Source organism: Pelophylax lessonae (genome assembly GCF_965119305.1).
Source record: "Pelophylax lessonae genome assembly, chromosome: 4".
In the NCBI taxonomy this organism is placed as follows: domain Eukaryota; kingdom Metazoa; phylum Chordata; class Amphibia; order Anura; family Ranidae; genus Pelophylax; species Pelophylax lessonae.
In genome coordinates this window covers 166,551,913-166,569,878 of record NC_138771.1, presented here as the reverse complement: position 1 = coordinate 166,569,878, position 17,966 = coordinate 166,551,913, and the positions used below count along the sequence as shown (strand labels likewise).

The 17,966-nt window shown below is 40.9% G+C and overlaps 1 protein-coding gene across 3 annotated transcripts in view; it reads left to right on the top strand.

Annotated features, from left to right (window-relative positions):
• Positions 1-17,966, top strand: part of SFMBT2 (Scm like with four mbt domains 2) — a 315,888-nt gene that overhangs the window by 122,688 nt on the left and 175,234 nt on the right. For all 3 annotated transcript variants that reach the window (XM_082254953.1, XM_082254954.1, XM_082254952.1), the window contains exon 2: positions 4,190-4,344. In XM_082254953.1, the coding sequence (XP_082111079.1) occupies positions 4,239-4,344 (106 nt within the window). In that variant the 5' untranslated portion in view covers positions 4,190-4,238. The remainder of the gene's footprint in view (positions 1-4,189; positions 4,345-17,966) is intronic.

The window sequence follows — 17,966 nt, the reverse complement described above, 5'->3', positions numbered from 1 at the left end:
ACCAGGGACCAAGAACCCAGTGAGCCTGGAGTGGCGCTGGCCGAGGCCACATTCATCTATATACTAATGCACTGGGTTAGTGAGCGACACATTTTCTTCTCCTTAGAAATGCTCTTACACCTCTGAATGGTGCAATGACTCCAGCTCCCTTCACTGCAACAGGCGAGGAACATCTCTGCCTCAGCATAGAGTGGCACTGCAAGTTTCATTTGTATCACATTGAAGATGTTTTGTTGCTTATCCAAGTCACTTCTTCAGTTCTAATGTGTTCAGAAATCCACGCAGGTAGCACCACACCTAGGTCTAATCACCATGGAAAGGCCTGTCCAAGAACAGGATAGGAGGTGTGAAAATTGTTGAACCACTGTGTTTTAATTACATACTCCCTGGTGTTAGAAAGGCTTTATAGGTGTTTAGCTTGACCTTTAGAATTTACATACCTATGTTGGGCCATTAATTTGTTGATGGACTTCTTTATCTCCCCAATGTACAGGTCTTTGTTTTCCTCACCACACTGCACTGCATACACCAAGGAGCTTCACTTGTGTTTGGGTGTTGTTTTTTTTGAATTAACAAGTTTCTCTCTTAAAGAGAAGTAGGGCCAAAGCTCTTTTGACCCTACTTCTACTGTGGGTTGCACCACTGAGAGCCTGAACCAATGAGCACTGGTTGGACAAAGCAGACAGCCGGTGACTCTCTTGATCCTGAAATGTACCAACCCGATATATATATTATGATAACCCATCTCCTGCATTTAGCTAGAAAACTGATCACTAGGTACTGCATGCCATCTACTGCGAGCGAGAGCCCCCCCCCCCCCGAACCATACCAGGCCCCATGCCCTCAGCATGGGAGGGGGGGATGCTTTGGGGCAGGGGGGCTCTTCCAGACAACCGTAGGCTGTGGTTGTGTGGGTCTCCGGGGGGAGGCTTATCTTAATCTGGAAGCCATGTTTTACAAGGGAGCCCCCAGATCCCAGCCCCCCCCCCATGTGAATGGATATCGGGTACAAAAAAAATAAAGACAAAAGCCAGTTAGGGAAAAGTCCTTTATTAAAAAATGAAAAAAATAGTGTCCCCAGATGATCTGTCGCCCGCTCACCCGCCCAAAAAATAAAAAATTATTTACATGACGTCAGTAATTTATTCACTGCACCTGAGCAGTGCATTGTGGGGCGGCTTGTTGGGAAGAGATCCCTGTCCCCATCAACATGGGGGCAAAGTGCTTTGGGGTCGGGGCAGAGCCCCCCTGCCCCAAAGCACCCCCCCATGTTGAGGGCATGTGGCCTGGTAATTACAGCCCCCCCTTTCCTGGCCAGCCAGGCTGTGTGCTCAGATAAGGGTCTGGTATGGATTTTAGGGGGAACCCCATGCCATTTTTTTTTACATTTTGGCATTGGCATTGGGTTCCGGTATGGATTTTGGGGGGGACCCCACACCCTTTTTTATTTTTTTATCTGTATTGCCGGGAGCCGACAATACATTACAGCCGAGAGCAAGCCGCGAGCAAGTTTAAATTACATTTTTTTGTCAGCATTGCTGCAACGAGCTACATACATCGTACAAATGCGCCACTTTACAGGCACATTAAGGGGCCCCCCCAGGCATGATATTTAAAGGAATTTTTCATTTTTTTTGTTTCACTTTAAGCATTATTAAAATCACTGCTCCTGTAAAAACGATAGTTTTAAAAAACAATTTGTTTACGTTGATTCGGTACCCAGGTCCCCATATACTTTTTTGGGCCAATAACTTGCATTTAAGCCTTTAAAATGAGGACTTTTGATTTTTCATGTTCGTGTCCCATAGACCTTAATGGAGTTTGTGTGTTCGCTAGAACATTTCCGCTGTTTGAGATGTTCTGGTGCGAACCGAACAGGGGGGTGTTCGGCTAATCACTAGTAATGGATAGACTCCTACAGCTGTAAGCACTGATAGTCCCCTATCAATGGGGTTTAGGTTTTTCTACCCAATTTTTGTTTTGGCTGCTCTGTTTTTATTTTTTAACCTTATGATGTGACATGAAAAACAAATAAATCCCTTATAACTTGCAGAAAAAGAGCTGCTACCTATTTGTTTGACTGTTTCTTTTAGGTTGGTTTGTTTTGATTGGAATGACTGTTTCTTATCCGATTTCTGTAAATCCCATAAGATCTGTAATGCTGTACTGTATAACGTGTTGCTCTTTAATATCAATTTGGAGTTTATATAAAAAAACTAAATAAAAAATAAGGCAGTCAGTGACCGATAGTCACTAGCTTTCTGCTCACTGAAAACCAGGAACTGAGCGATCAGCGGTTCTTGATCGCTCTGTTCTCGGTCTAAGAGGCAGCGGGTGACAAATGCAGCATTGGACTGATGCTGCATTCATCTAGGTAACTATAAATGTTTTTTTTATTTCACTTTTTTTTATGTATTGCTGGGCTTGAAAATCACAGTGATGCAATTTTTGTTAAAGATCTTTTTGAGTATTTCTGACTTTCAGCAACATAAGGAATGACTATATTAGAACACATGTTCTGATTCTTGATAGTCCTATAGGCATAGGTTACAGAGGAAGCTTTACTTCCTCTTGCAGGGAATTCTTTGGGGACACCCAGCTCACCAGAACTACTGACCCCATTGGAAAATGCCCCTTCTATTACTTTTCCGGGCTCAACCAAAAATTTGGGATTTTTTTTTTTCACTTTCAATGATAATGGGCAAACAGGAGAAACAGAGAGGGTGAATCTCCTGAACAGGGGCACAGACAGCAATCGAAACTGACAAGCGTTCTAATCCCTCTCCGCTCTATCCAAAACAAAAAAGAATTTTGCCTTTCCTTATACTTTACCAAAACCATCATCTTAGACCCTACAACACCTATGCTAAATATATACCCTCCAGACATCACCAACATGCAATTCAGGCTTCTCGTGCAAATCACAACGGTGGTGAAGCAGACAGTGGCTGCTGGTTGAAAGACCCCACACCTTTGTCCCACAGAAGTTAAAAATTGGGTCACCCGCGCTTTGATTAATGGCAAAATCAATGCTACCCTGCTGAGTACACTAAAATCTGGCAGCCATGGATAGATAATTTCATTCCCCAGGTTTTGACTGTACACTCCTTGAGCCTAAACAAACCATTTATGACTTCCTACGCCCCAAGCTGCTCTTACTTGGATTCAGGTCCCCGAAAACCCATCTGTACTTTTTCCCTCCTATCTAACCCTTCCTATGCCCCTTCTTTCCCATCCCTTACAATATTTTTAATTGAATGCAATTGCATGAACATATTGTTAAACTGTAGACACTATGTCCTTGGCATTCAAACATGTTCTTTCATCTACGCCCATTCTGTTCCTGCTAACTTTTACTCAACAAAGTACATCCCGTACAATATTGTACCTTTTTAAGGTCAGTTTTGAACGTTCTTTCTGACAGTTTGAGGTCATGTCACCAGGTTCTTGATCCTGGCTTCAAGCTGGATACTCCCTGATCATGGAGCAGTGTTTTCTGCAAGATTGCTAAGCATTTCATATTGGTACCTGGAGAGTACTATTGGACTCTATTGGAGAGTGGCGGTGTTTTTTCACTTTAGGTTCCCTATAAATTGATGCCAGCGACAGTTAGGCAGATAGCATTTTTAGAAGGACGTAATTGGTAGCGGCCCCCACTCCACTCTAATGACAGCTATGCATTAAAAGGTTTAAAAATATATGGGGAGCTCAGGAAAAACATAGGAATAGAAGACATAACACATAGCCCTAGAACCTGCTTGTCAGATATGCCAGCCATTCTACAGCATTTTAGTGTGTATTTTTGAGGTCCTAAAGAATGCTTCTGACACCTAAGACCAGTCCAAGAATGTTGAGCTGTACTCCTTTCATTTGAGACAGGTTACACTCTCATGTTAAAATAGTGATTTTAATAATGCAGCATTTTTTTTCTCTTGAAAAGTACTGTGTGAATTACTGTTCTTCTGTCTCAGTGTATTCAGGGACTTCACTGGAAGATGTGAGGATCTTAATTTAGTAAAACAAAATGTAATGACATTTTATTACAGCCATGCATGATATTAGCAAGAAGCCTAATGTTATACTGCAAATGACAACCTAGATATCTATATTTTGAAATTGTGCTTGCTATGTGTTATAATTTAAGTTCATTTTCTAAATTATTTTGACCTTTATTTTTATGTTCTTTTAGAAATAACTTGCCCTAGAATGAACTAGAAAAATAATGAAAATCTGCAGTGATGGAGAATAGGACTTCAGGCATACAAGTAAACGCAGATAAGACAAATCTCTCTATGGAAAAATCCAACAGCCCAGTTTATGGCAGCCGAGAACTGATTGGTTCAGGTAAGCTTCTGGCAAACAAAGAATTTACTGCACTACATAGTAAATTAAAGCTTATTGTTGGGCAAATAGCATTGCTTAGTTAAATTACATATATACATGAACTGTCTCAATATTTGCAATTCTGTTTAGCCATTCTTGTGGTCAAGGTGCTCTTGCGTAATAGCATTTCCTGGCACTAGCCCCACTTTTCTCCATTAGAGTTTCAAATAACACAGCTTGGTCAAAGATGAAGCATGGAATATGATTGGCAAGGAAGGAGTAAGTCACTCTGATTATGTCTTCTCAAAGGGTTTTCCACATTCTCCTCCTTTTGGCACAGTCCCTGTGTTAAATGGCCTTATTAGTGCTATATATCCTCCCTCTTCTAGTCTTTAGTTCCACTGTGTACAGGATAGCAGGAAGCAAACATAAAAGCAGATGCAGCTACTTATTTTACTATAAACATAATATAATAATGCAGCAGCACTAGTAGAGACTTATCCAATGTGAACATAACTAACACCTGTGTATCTTCCACCATTGTCCCTAAAATAAAGTCCCACTCCCACATATATAGCTTCACAATTCCAGTCTGCTAGCTGTAGATTTCTGCAGCATAAGTAAGACTTCTGTGAATGTCAGATCAAACACAACTGCCACTTTTACATCAAAAACATACAAGATGTTTGGTTCTTGAAGTATAGAGGCCAGTGTACACATGACTATGGTACAGTCATCATCAGGGCCGGGACAAGGGATGGGCGGAGAGGGATGGTGGCCCTGGGCGCAATGGTTTACTGTAGGGATGGGGCGCCTTCCTTCTGTTGCAAGGCTGACAGGAGTAGTGACAGCAGCAGTGATTTGAACAAGTGAATGATTCCTGGGTGTAGGATCCCCTGAGCTTTTATATTATAAACGGAAGAGGGGGGGGGGGGCACAGTTCAGGCATCTTTGCCCTGGGCGCTGGATGACCTTATCCCGGCACTGGTCGACATACAGGATTTATGAATGGAATCGCAGCCACTACTTCTACTTCCAGTATTGCATTGAGCTACCGATGTCCTAAAAAAAAGGAATACCCCAATACTACAGACCACCCAAGGGTGTTTTAATAAAAGCAAATGTAAAATGCTCCCACAATTTCTGATTTATTTGCCAAATACTCAACCTGCGGTGTACATGATTATGTCAATGTACTGAAGCTTCACTTACGCGTTTTGTCACTTCCGAAGAGTTGAAGCTGTTATAGCTGCAAAGGGTGGGCCAACTCAATATTGAACCCTACAGACTAAGGCTGGGATGCCATTAAAGTTCATGTGCGTGTAAAGGTAGGCGTCCCAATACTTTTGACAATATAGTGTTTCTTGTAGTGTCTGCTTTTATAGGCAGAACTTTTGATTTAAAAAATTAGAATTAGCCAAGAGGTTCACTTTGATCTGGTAAACAAAGTTAAAAAAAAAAAATAGAAAATATAGATGTAAAAGATATTTTTACAGTCTTTGTGCATTTAATCATACTATTTGTAGATTTCTGTGATTTCACAGAATATATTGCATAGGAAAGTAAAAGTCACCTTTAGGTTAGGAATAATGGTGTACTTGTTTGGAAAGAGTGTGCTGTGATTAGCAAATGTTGCAGCATAAAAGTCATAGTGGTTCGTTGTATCTGAGCAAAAAGAACACAAGTGCTGTGTAGTAAGAGGAATGACATGTTACAGTAGCTGATCTAAACACAGTGTGAATATCATATATGCATTCACATTGCTCATGCGCATCAATAGCCATTATTTTTTTTTTTTAATATGTAGAATTTTGATTCCTACGTGGTATTTACTGTGTTCTTCTTATATGATCATTTGCAGTACATCAGCCACGCATGACATTGCTTTAATATGCCAGTTGTCACTATTTGCTGTCAATTTTATCATTTCTTATATTTTGCTTTACAGTCGCTGACAGCAGCAATTGCTACCACTAATTAATTGGCCGAGCTAGCTGTCACTTTTTTAATGTATTGGATAATTTCCTTCTTGCTCTGAGTATGCTTAAAAAAACCCTAGCTCAGAAAACCACGGCAATCATTTTCAGTTTGTAAATCATTGCTGACCTGTCTCGTTGTAAATACTTTGATTTTTAATTTGCTGCCGTTAGTGACAAATATCCGCCGTGTTGTATCTTAATGAACACATGTATTGGACTACACTGAATAATTCCTTGGTGTCCAAATTCAACAATGCAATCATGTTTGTGTTTTCTATATAAATGTTTTCCCTGCATGAATGAAAGTCTTCAGTTTTTTCCATTTATCTTTCTACTAGGCCATACTGAGGACTATTAACCACTTGCCTACTGGGCACTTAAACCCCCTTCCAGCCCAGGCCAATTCTCAGCTTTCAGTGGTGTCGCACTTTGAATGACAATTGCGCAGTCATGCAACACTGTACCCAAATTACATTTTTATCATTTTTTTTCAAACAAATAGAGCTTTCTTTTGGTGGTATTTAATCACTACTGAGGTTTTTATTATTTGCTGAACAAAGAAAAAAAAAATAACATTTTGAAAAAAAAAAAACCCTGTTTTTATAGTTTGTTATAAAATTTTGCCAACAGGTAATTTTTCTCCTTCATTGATTTGCACTGATGAGGCGGCACTGATCGGCCCTGATAGACACTGATAGGCTGCACTGATGGGCACTGATAGGTGACACTGATGGGCACTGATAAGGCGACACCGATGGGCACAGATAAGGCAGCACTGATAGGGCAGCACTGGTGGGAACTAATAGGTGACATTGATGGGTGGAACTAATGGGTGGCACCGATGAGCCCTGATGGGCAGCACTGAAGGGCACTGGTAGGTTGCACTAATAGGTGGCACTGGTAGGTGGCATTCATGGGCACTAATAGGTGGCACTGATGGTCAATGATATGCACTGGTAGGTGACACTGATAGGCAACACTGATGATGTGGCACTGATAGGTGGCACTGGTGGTGGGCACTGGCAGGTGACACTTACCTTCACTGGTAGGTGGCGCTGGTGGACACTGGTAGGTGGCACTGAGGCACAGATGATCCTCTCCTCTTCAGGACCTATGTCCCTCTGACAGCAGCCGGCGATCTGCTTTTTTTTGCCCTCACACTGACAGCGTTAGGAGAAAAAAAGCTGATCTCCGGCTGCTGTTTACATCACGTGATCATCTGTCATTGGCTGACAGCTGATCACGTGGTAAGGGGGCCAGGATCGGCCCCTTACTCAGATCTGTTATCAGCCAAGTCTCATGGACTCGCTGATCACAATGCGAGTTGCACTCGCTCCGCAGGGAGCATGCAAGTAGCTCATGCATGGGAGGATGTACATGGATGCCCTCCCGGCAATTAAGGCTATAGCGCTGATGGGAAGTGGTTAATTTTCAGGCACATTCAAACATAGCAAAGACATCTCTACTAGTAAAAGAAATAAAGCATTCCCGAAATAAATGGTTACTACTACTTTGTTGTTGCTGCAAGAAATGACTACTGTCGTTTTTTTTCACAAAAGTTTCTAGCCCCAGTTAACGTCCTCTGATACTATTAAAATATAAAGAACTACAGTGCCTTGAAAAAGTATTCATACCCCTTGAAATTTTCCACATTTTGTCATGTTACAACCACAAACCTAAATGTAATTTATTGGGAATTTATGTGATAGACAACACAAAGTGGCACATATTAGTAAAGTGGACGGAAAATTATAAATGGTTTTCAAAATTTTTAATAGTTAAATAGTGTGTGGTGTGCATTTGTATTCAGCCCCCTTTACTCTGAGACCCCTAACTAAAATCTAGTGGAACCAATTGCCTTCAGAAATCACCTAATTAGTAAGTAGAGTCTACCTGAGTTAAATTTAATCTCAGTATAAATAAAGCTGTTCTGTGAAGCCCTCAGAGGTTTGTTACAGAACCTTAGAGAACAAACAGCATCATGAAGGCCAAGGAACACACCAGACAGGTCAGGGATGAAGTTGTTTAAAGCAGGGTTAGGTTTAAAAAATATTCCAAGCTTTGAACATCTCACAGAGCACTGTTCAATCCATCATTCGGAAATGGAAAGAGTATGGCACAACTGCAAACCTTGTAAAACAATACCAAGAGAAGGGTGCACGACCTTGTGCATTACCACTAAAAAGTTTATTAAAATCAAAATTGGGTAGCGTACAATATACTCACAAACATAGGATATGTACAAGCATGTAGGAAATGGGAACTGCTCGCCTCCAGAACACTTCTCTACTGCTGGATAGCGTGATGGCGTCCACAAAACCTACCATCACTCTATCCAGCAGTAGAGAAGTGTTCTGGAGGAGAGCGGTTCCCATTTCCTACATGCTTGTACATATCCTATGTTTGTGAGTATATTGTACGCTACCCAATTTTGATTTTAATAAACTTTTTAGTGGTAATGCACAAGGTCGGTGCGCCCTTCTCTTGTCATTGTTATACAGTGTTTTTTGGATACCCTTGGTCCTGAGGGGGCAGCAAGACCACCATACCTGTGCCTAAAAACCACCTAGAACATTCACCTTCCCGCATACCAATTGAGCGCAGGAGAGATACTGTTTTTTGGAATTTGTTACAACTGCAAACCTACCAAAACATTGCCAGTCACTTAAACTGACAGGCCGGGCAAGGAGAGCATTAATCAGAGAAGCAGCCAAGAGGCCCATGGTAACTCTGGAGGAGCTGCAGAGATCCACAGCTCAGGTGGGAGAATCTGTCCACAGGACAACTGTGAGTCATGCACTCCACAAATCTGGCCTTTATGGAAGAGTGGCAAAAAGAAAGCCATTGCTGAAAGAAAGCCATAAGTCGCGTTTGCAGTTTGCAAGAAGCCATGTGGGGGACACAGCAAACATGTGGAAGAAGGTGTTTTGGTCAGATGAGACCAAAATTGAACTTTTTGGCCTAAAAGCAAAATGATATGTGTGGTGGAAAACGAACTCTGCACATCACCCTGAACACAACATCCCCACTGTGAAATATGGTGGTGGCAGCATCATGTTCTGAGGATGCTATTCTTCAGCAGGGACAGGAAAGTTGGTCATAGTTTATGTGAAGATGGATGGAGCCAAATACAGGTCAATCTTAGAAGAAAACCTGTTAGAGTCTGCAAAAGACTTGAGACTGGAGTGGAGGTTCACCTTTTAGCAGGACAACAACCCTAAACATACAGCCAGAGCTAAAATTTAATTGTTTAGATCAAAGCATTTTCATGTGTTAGAATGGCCCAGTCAAAGTCCAGACCAATTGAGAATCTGTGGCAAGACTTGAAAATTGCTGTTCACAGACGCTCTCCATCAAATCTGACAGAGCTTGAGATATTTTGCAAAGAAGAATGAGCAAAAATGTCACTCTCTAGATGTGCGAAGCTGGTAGAGCCATACCCAAAAAAACTTGTAGCGGTAATTGCAGAGAAAGGTGGTACTGCAAAGGATTGACTCAGGGGGGCTGAATACAAATGCACGCCACATTTTTCAGATATTTATTTGTAAAGCATTTTGAAAACCATTTATCATTTTCCTTCTACGTCACAATTATGTGCCACTTTGAGTTGGTCTATCACAAAAAATCCCAATAAAATACATTTACATTTTTGGTTGTAACATGACAAATTGTGGAAAATTTCAAGGGGTAAAAATACTTTTTCAAGGCACTGTAATTAAAAACAAAAAAATGTTTGCTGCAGAGTTTTTTTGAGAAATAATTCCAGGATTTTTTTTAAAAGAAATTAGTTCTAACAAATATTGCAAGCATTCTTTTCTACGTGTATTAGTCACAGTGAAAACATTTGCTGTCTATAAGTGAGTCAGACATGCAATGTGCAGTTCAGACAGTAAAATGAAAAAAAAACATGACTTTTGGGACTTTTGGAGAGCAGCTGATGACATAAATGTGGTATCTTAAAAAAGGTCAATTATAATGGATGTAATCCTAAGAAACCGCATTGTAGTTGTAACTAATTCCACAATAAATAATGTAGAGTAGCAACAACGGCATCAGGCATAGCAGCAGTAAGAAAGTACTGCAGCTCCAAACTTGTAGGTACAAAGTGTCACCAGTTGGCCAATTCACCATAATCAAGTTGCTTACTTTGTCTATTGCGTGACAAAGATGCAATGGGATGAGGGTAGAGAGAGAAAGGAGAGGGATTAGAATACCACTCAGGTTTTTATTGCTGTCTGTGCCCCCCAATTGAAAGATTTACCCTCCTGTAAATTATTATCACTGAAAATGAAAGAAAATCCCAAATTTTGGGTTTGATACCAGAAAAGGAATAGATAGGAAATCTTCCAATGGGGACATTAGTTCTTGTGACTCTGGTCAGCAATTCCCACACTTTAAAGGGGCTTCCTTTGACTTCCGGTTTTGGCTTCGGGATAGCAATTGGATGGAAATCTGGGACACATTTGACAAAAAAAAACCAGGGGTGATAACTCCTTCTAAAGCCCCGTACACACAATCAGAAAATCGTACAAAAATACCACTTTCATAGCCATCGTACGATATCGTTGGAGCACAGCTTTCATCAGAAAAGTTCTGAAGGTATAAACACAAAACTTTTTCTCGTACGATACCAGATTGAACAATTTTTGTTTAATCGCCACAGTTTTCATCTGAAAATCCAATACAAATACACTACTTCCAAATTGTTATTCTGTCATATGAGAATTTTTTGGACATTAGTAACCTTTTTGTTTTCGATATGGAGAATAGCATGCAAATAGAAACAGACGATCATTCTCATCGTATGGCCTAGGCTTTACTCTATCCAAAATGGAAAAAAAAAAAACATTTGCCCATCTGTAACCACTTCAATACAGGGCACTTCCCCACCTTCCTGCCCAGGCCAATTTTCAGCTTTCAGCGCTGTCACATTTTGAATGACAATTGCGCGGTCATGCAACACTGTACCCTTATGAAATTTTTATCATTTTTTTTCACAAAAAACAGAGCTTTCTTTTGGTGGTATTTAATCACCACTGGGTTTTTTTTATTTCTTGAAAAAAAAAAAAAAAAGAAAAATAACAGAAAATTTTGAACAAAAAAAGTTTTCTTATTTTCTGTGAGTACATTTTGAAAATAAGTAATTTTTCTCCTTTACTGATGTGCACTGATGAGGCGGCACTGATGGGCACTGATAGGCTGCACTGATGGGCACTGATGAGGTGGCACTTATGGCACTGATGAGGTGGCACTGATGAGGAGGTACTAATATGCCGCACTGATGGGCACTTATAGGTGGCACTGATAGGCGGCTCTGATGAGCACTAATAGGTGGCACTGATGGGCACTGAAAGGTGGCACTGATGGGCACTGAGAGGTGGCACTGATGGCCATTGATGGGCGGCACTGATGGGCACTGATGGGCGGCACTGATGGACACTGATGGGCAGCACAGATAAGCAGGCACTGACTGGCAACACTATGGGCACTGATTGTGGGCACTGTGGGCACTGATGGTGGGTACTGATGGTGGGCACGATTTTTTAGCTTTTCTGTAATCAGGGCACTGATGATCAGGGCCCTGATTACCTTTTCTAGGTTCCCCTTTGAGGAGGAGCCGCTGATCGGCTCTCCTCACCACACACTCTGACAGTGTGAGGTGAGGAGAGCTGATAAATGGCACTTCCTCATTTACATGTGACCGGCTGTGATTGGACACAGCCGATCACATGGGTAAAGAGCCAAGTCATTGGCTCTTTAGCAAGATCGGGGTCGCGCCATGTCCTAGCACTGCGTGCCCCCGGGGCGCGCGAGAGAGGTTGTTCTGGTGCGCTGTCATATGGCAGCGTTTCAGAACAATAGCCGCACCGCTTTGCTGTCATTTGATGGTGGACGGGCAGAAAGTGGTTAAAGGCTAACTGTAAGTGGATATAAAAGACACACATTAATGCAGTTCTGTAACCATTAATACATCATTGGTGTATTTTGTAATGCAAGCAGTGTAAGTATTAGAATTTGAGCTGGTATCAGCCTCTTCCACTCCATGCAGAGCAGGGCTGGAGTGTGAGTGGAAGAAGCAACACAGGTAGTCAATACGTTCATGCGTTAACAAGAAGCTTCCTGACAATAGGAGAAAACAGAGTTCATCACTGTGCTGCTTCTTCTTTCATTATCCATCCAAAGACTGGGAGCAGGTCTAGGATGACCTGGGCCCAGAGGAAATGGATTGACTGATGCTGGCCATCAGACTGAAGACATTTTGTTACAGAAAAAAAAAATACTGCAGGGAAAAATCTCTGGATTGAAGAGAAATATATATAAGGTTTTGTTGTGTTATCTTTGAATTAGCTATTCATTTTTTTTGGCTGGAGTTCTGCTTTAAACCTTCTGTTCTATTTGAGCTGCTTCTGTTACAAAGTGGCATTGCTGGTATGGTTGGAGGTTCATCCTCCAATATAAGAGGTAAATGAAGATGTATTACCAATTTTTAACTCCCGAAAAATGTAAAAAAACGAATTATATTTTTCAAATACCCTCCAAATAAAACCAATCTATTGTTTTGTTTGCCTTGTCGCGTTGTGTAAGTGGAATGGCTCCTGAGACTTTATGGCTGGTTTACTAATGGAGCTGAGAATTTCACACAATAAATTGTGAAATTATTCACTTTCGTTATCCAATCATGTGCAGATGAAAAAGGTAAACAACAATTTGATTTTCTCATAATTAGATAAGTAAAGTGAAAATTAATTATGTAAACATTCTCAACACTGCTAATAAATCAGCTTCCTTGTGTATTGAAAAAATTTTTGGCATGATGGCAGGATCCGCAGATAACTTACTGTACCTGCAAGACCTGAAATCAGTGTACCTCTCTGTAGGCTTAAGGCATGCAAATGTTAAAGGGTAACTCCACTTTCGTGAGGGAAAAAAACAGCAATCAAAGAAAAAAAAATATAGTGTATACAATTGCGACACAAATCATATTGTGATTGAATGTTTTTAAAAAATACATTTCCTTCTCAATCTGCAGCTGTTGTAATTTTCTGAAAATGCAATGCAATATGGCTACCTGGAGGTGCTCTGTACACAGAATGTATACTGACCACCCCCCAGAAACATCATTTCCAGCTTGTGTGATTGGCTCATCAATTTTCTCAGAAGTCTGCCTGAGATACAAGTCAGATTTCTGGCATCCCCTGCAATAAAAATGTCATTTATGGTGAGATACTCCCAATAGGAACACATCTAAAGGGATGCAGGCCCAGCAGCTTTCCTCATTAGAGCCCTACAGCTGCCACAGCTGATAGATAATTATGAAACCACTCCCATTAGACCCACTCAGCACAGAGGCACAGAGGAACAAACAATGATTTATTCAGAATAACAAAAGGTAGGAATCTGCAACAAAGTTTGTTAAAATCCTTGTAATGTACATAGATCACCCAGAGGGGAATGTTTTTTTCTCAGCAAAAGTGGAGTTACGCTTTAAATCTTTCAGGGTAATAAACTGTTTGTATTCCTAGACTGAGATATCCCTAAATATTAGAAAAAGGTAGAACAGTGCAGCCAGGGAGTGTAGTGAGCTAGGTGAAAGTATTTTTTCCTAGTATTTTCTTTCTTATGTGATCAAGAGCAAACCCCTTTTAATAAGGTAACATGATCCATTTCCTGGTTAAATCTGAATCAGCTTTTATTGCTCTTGATTTTCTTGCTTTTTTAATGGGATCCAACATAAAACATTATACTGAATGTTGTATATACAGTACTTCACCTATTCTTTAACCACTTGACCTCTGGAAGATTGAACCCCCTTCACGACTAAGCCACTTTGTGAGATACGGCACTGCGTTACTTTAACTGACACTGTACTTTTGGGGGTTGTTGATCACCACTGCGGTTTTTATTTTTTGCTCTATAAACAATAAAAGACAGACAATTTTGAAAATAAATAAATAAATAAATAAGCTTTTGTTTTTTACATTCTGCTATAAAACATATCCAATAAGAGAATAGAAAAAAGAATCAAATTTCTTAATAACTTTAGGCCAATGTGTATTCTGCTACATGTTTTTAATAAAACAAAATCCCGATAAGCGTGAATTGATATGTTTACACAAACGTTAAAGTGTCTAGAAACTATGGGATATATACTGGAATTACTTTTTCTATACTAGTAATGGCGGCTATCAGAGACTTATAGCAGGACTGCTGTATTGCGTCAGACAATCGGATACTAACTGACACTTTTGACACTTTGTGAGAACCAGTGACACTAATACAGTGGTCAGTGCTAAAATATACATTGTCACTGTTCTAATGACACTGGCTGGGAGGGGATTAAACACCTAGGGTGATCAAAGGGTTAACTGTGTGCCTAGCCTGTGTTTGTAGCCTGTGTTTGTGTTTACTATATGTGCTGCTTTTACTAGGGGAAGATAAGGATTTGAGTTCCTGCTTTGCAGGAAAACAGAATCCATCTCTTACCGCCTGTCAGAATGGAACTCTGCCTTGTTTACATAGGCAGACCTTTGTTTTGAGTCTCTGCTTGACGATCTGCAGATGCCAGCGTACATCATGTGCCCGGCACTCGCAGATCGACTTCTGCTGTGAATGTTCACAGCAGAAGCGGAGCAATGGCAGCACGCACGCTCCCCCTGCAGGCGTAAATCCAGAATCACATTTATACACGTGATCCACTGCACAGTTGCCCCCTGTAGCAATAAAACTGCTATAGGGTGGCTAGCAAGTGCTTAAGAAATGAAAAAAGAAATTGTTGTCATGTTTACGAATATTACAAAGTGGTTTGAAAGAGGAACCATATATATAGAAGGTTTGGTCCCTTGAATTTGGATGCATCTGTCTTCATTGACTTCAGAGGCTAACATTTCTCTGTAGAAATGTTGCCCTTGTGCACCATATTGTATCTAGGATAACTGTTTTCATTGTTCATAAAAGAGCTCACAAAACATGTTGGAATAACACAGATAATCAGTTAGCAATCTGTGAGACAGTATTTATTGCTAGACATGAATTTTCAATACTAATGCATCAAAGCAAATACAAATGCTTTATAAAAAAGCAAAAACCTAAGCAAAGTGGATTGGAATCAAAAGGGGAATTTTCATCTATTTGGGGAGTCTACTTGCTACATTTTCTTCCCTTTTGTTATCTTTCAGTTGACCTGATTTCTTTACCTAATTAACGTAAGGAAAATAGGTTTAAAAATAATTGACGTATGTTAATACTTTGCATGATTATAGGGCTGTAATGTGTTAATAAGTAGGGGAATTCATATTCCCTGTTTATATAGCTGACACAGTTGCCTACAATTAAAGCTGAACTCCACGAAAAACAGCTTAATACAATGCTAAACTACATGTGGAGGGGTTGTTTTATCTTTATTTTTCTATCCATGGAATCCTGAGATATAAACAGGCCCACCAGGCAGCAGGACGAGGTTGATGTCCTTACTTTTCTGTGCTTGGTCTCTTTCTTGCCTTAAAGTCTGTGATTAAACAATGAAGGAGAAATAGCACACTGGTGATATCCCTGTCAAATGTTTTTAAAGAAAATCATAGTTGCAAAACATTAAAGTGATTGTAAAGTCTCATTTTTTTTCATTATACTTACCTGCTCTGTGAAGTGGTTTTGCACAGAGTGGCCTGGATCCTCCTCTTCTTGGCTCTTCTGGCTCCTCCCTCTTTTCGAGTGCCCCCACTGCAAGCAGTTTGCTATGGGGTCTCCCAAGGTGAGCCTCAGCTCCCTGTGTCTATTCAGACATGAAGCCGTGGCCCACCCCTGCCCCCTCTCTCCTGATTGGCTCACTGAATTTGATTGACAGCAGCGAAAGCCAATGGCACTGTGCTGCCATCTTAGCCAATCAGGAGGGAGAGTCTCGGGCAGCCGAGACACTCCTGCAACATCGCTGGATAGAAATGGGCTCAGGTAAGTATTAGAGGGGCTCAGGAGGGCTGCTGCACTTAGGAGGATTTTTATCTAAATGCATTGAATGCATAAGGATAAAAAACCTTCTGACATTACAACCACTTTAATCCTTGAAATCACACAATTAGCTGTAGTGATAGCATTTCCTCAACTGGCCCATAATTGCTGCTTATACTCGCTTTCTCTTCAGTCCTCTGCTGCTGCAATTTTTTGGTTTGAAACAGAGAGTACTTTTATGTATGAGGAAGCATGTGACTTTCAGCCATTCCTCCAACCTTGTCAAAAGGAGGCAAGGAGAGCCTTTGCCTTCTGTAAGTTTCAATGAAAGTGATTTTAAGCCTACACAGGACTTCCTCTCCCGGGGAGCGAAGGGAAGCCAACTTTAAGGCTGACCAAGTGTAAAAATGCAAGGTCTGATTATCTAGAAAGCCCCCACCACCCATAAAAAAAAAAAAAATGTACTTTGGACCCTGGCATCTGGCCACTTCCTGTAGTCAGTGGTGTCATTACATGGGACACCCCACTGCCTCCTGGGAAAGTATCAAGCACAGTGCAGGTATGAATTTTCTCAAACTGGCCATAGATAAATTGAATCTCAGACAGTTCAGTGGGGAACGGCTGAGATTCAATCCGTTGATGAGCAGGCTGATTGTACTGAAGTCAATATATACATCCACTATAGTACATCCTTCCCTGTTGGCAGAACACAATGATCACTGCTAGTGGCTGTAGTCACCCCTAGTAATCGCATGCAAATAATCTGACAGGCTGGTTGTACTGAAGTCAATATATCAATCCACTATAGTACAACCAGCCTGTCAGATTATTTGAATGCGATTACTAGAGGTGGCTACAGCCACTAGCAGTGATCATTGTGTTCTGCCAGTAGGGAAGGAAGGATATCTGCTGGCAGAACACAAAAGCACTGCAGGAGGGATTCCTCCATCAACACTTAATGTGTTGATGGGGGAATTAAGCAATTTTTCTTTCCTTCCACCCATGGTGGATGGAAAGAAACTTGTATAATCGTTGGCTTGCTTCAGGATTTGGAGTACTTAGCTTATTCAGACAATGACATTACCAGAGCCTCCTGGATGAAGAGAAAGTCCAAAAGTCCAAGGTAAGTATTTTTTTAAGCTCCTAATCAGGGTATTTTAAAGGAGAGTTGAAGGGGGGGGGGGGGGCTTCCAGGTTAGGGGATCTTAAATGTTCATGTAAGGTTTGTGTCAGAGAGTGAGAAAGCAGGAGACAATAGAGGGACCTGTTTTTATTCATGGGCAAAGCACTTTAAGCTAGCTAAGTAAATCTCATCCTAGGGCACGACAGGTGTCCAGGTCTGCTGTCTGACACTGTATATGGTCATAGATATCAACATAATACAGTTTATTCTTACATAGGTTTTTTATATGGTCATGCTCCTTAGATTCTTTTTTCCTGTTAGCAGAGAGCCTGGCTCTCTTCCCTCCAACACCATACCACAACAGGTCTCATCTCACACAAAAACAGAATGCGGATTGAAATCACACTCCCAGTTTCTGATTGGTTATTCTAGCTGTCAGGGGCAGGATTAAATGTTATCATTTCAATTTTTAGAGCAGCTTGTCTGCAGTGCTGAAGGGATACAGTGTATAATCATGTCTTTCGCATCTGGATAGATTTTATGGCTGTCAATCAGTGGAGGCTTTTGTGCTGAGCAGGAGGGAAGAATATGAAATCCCC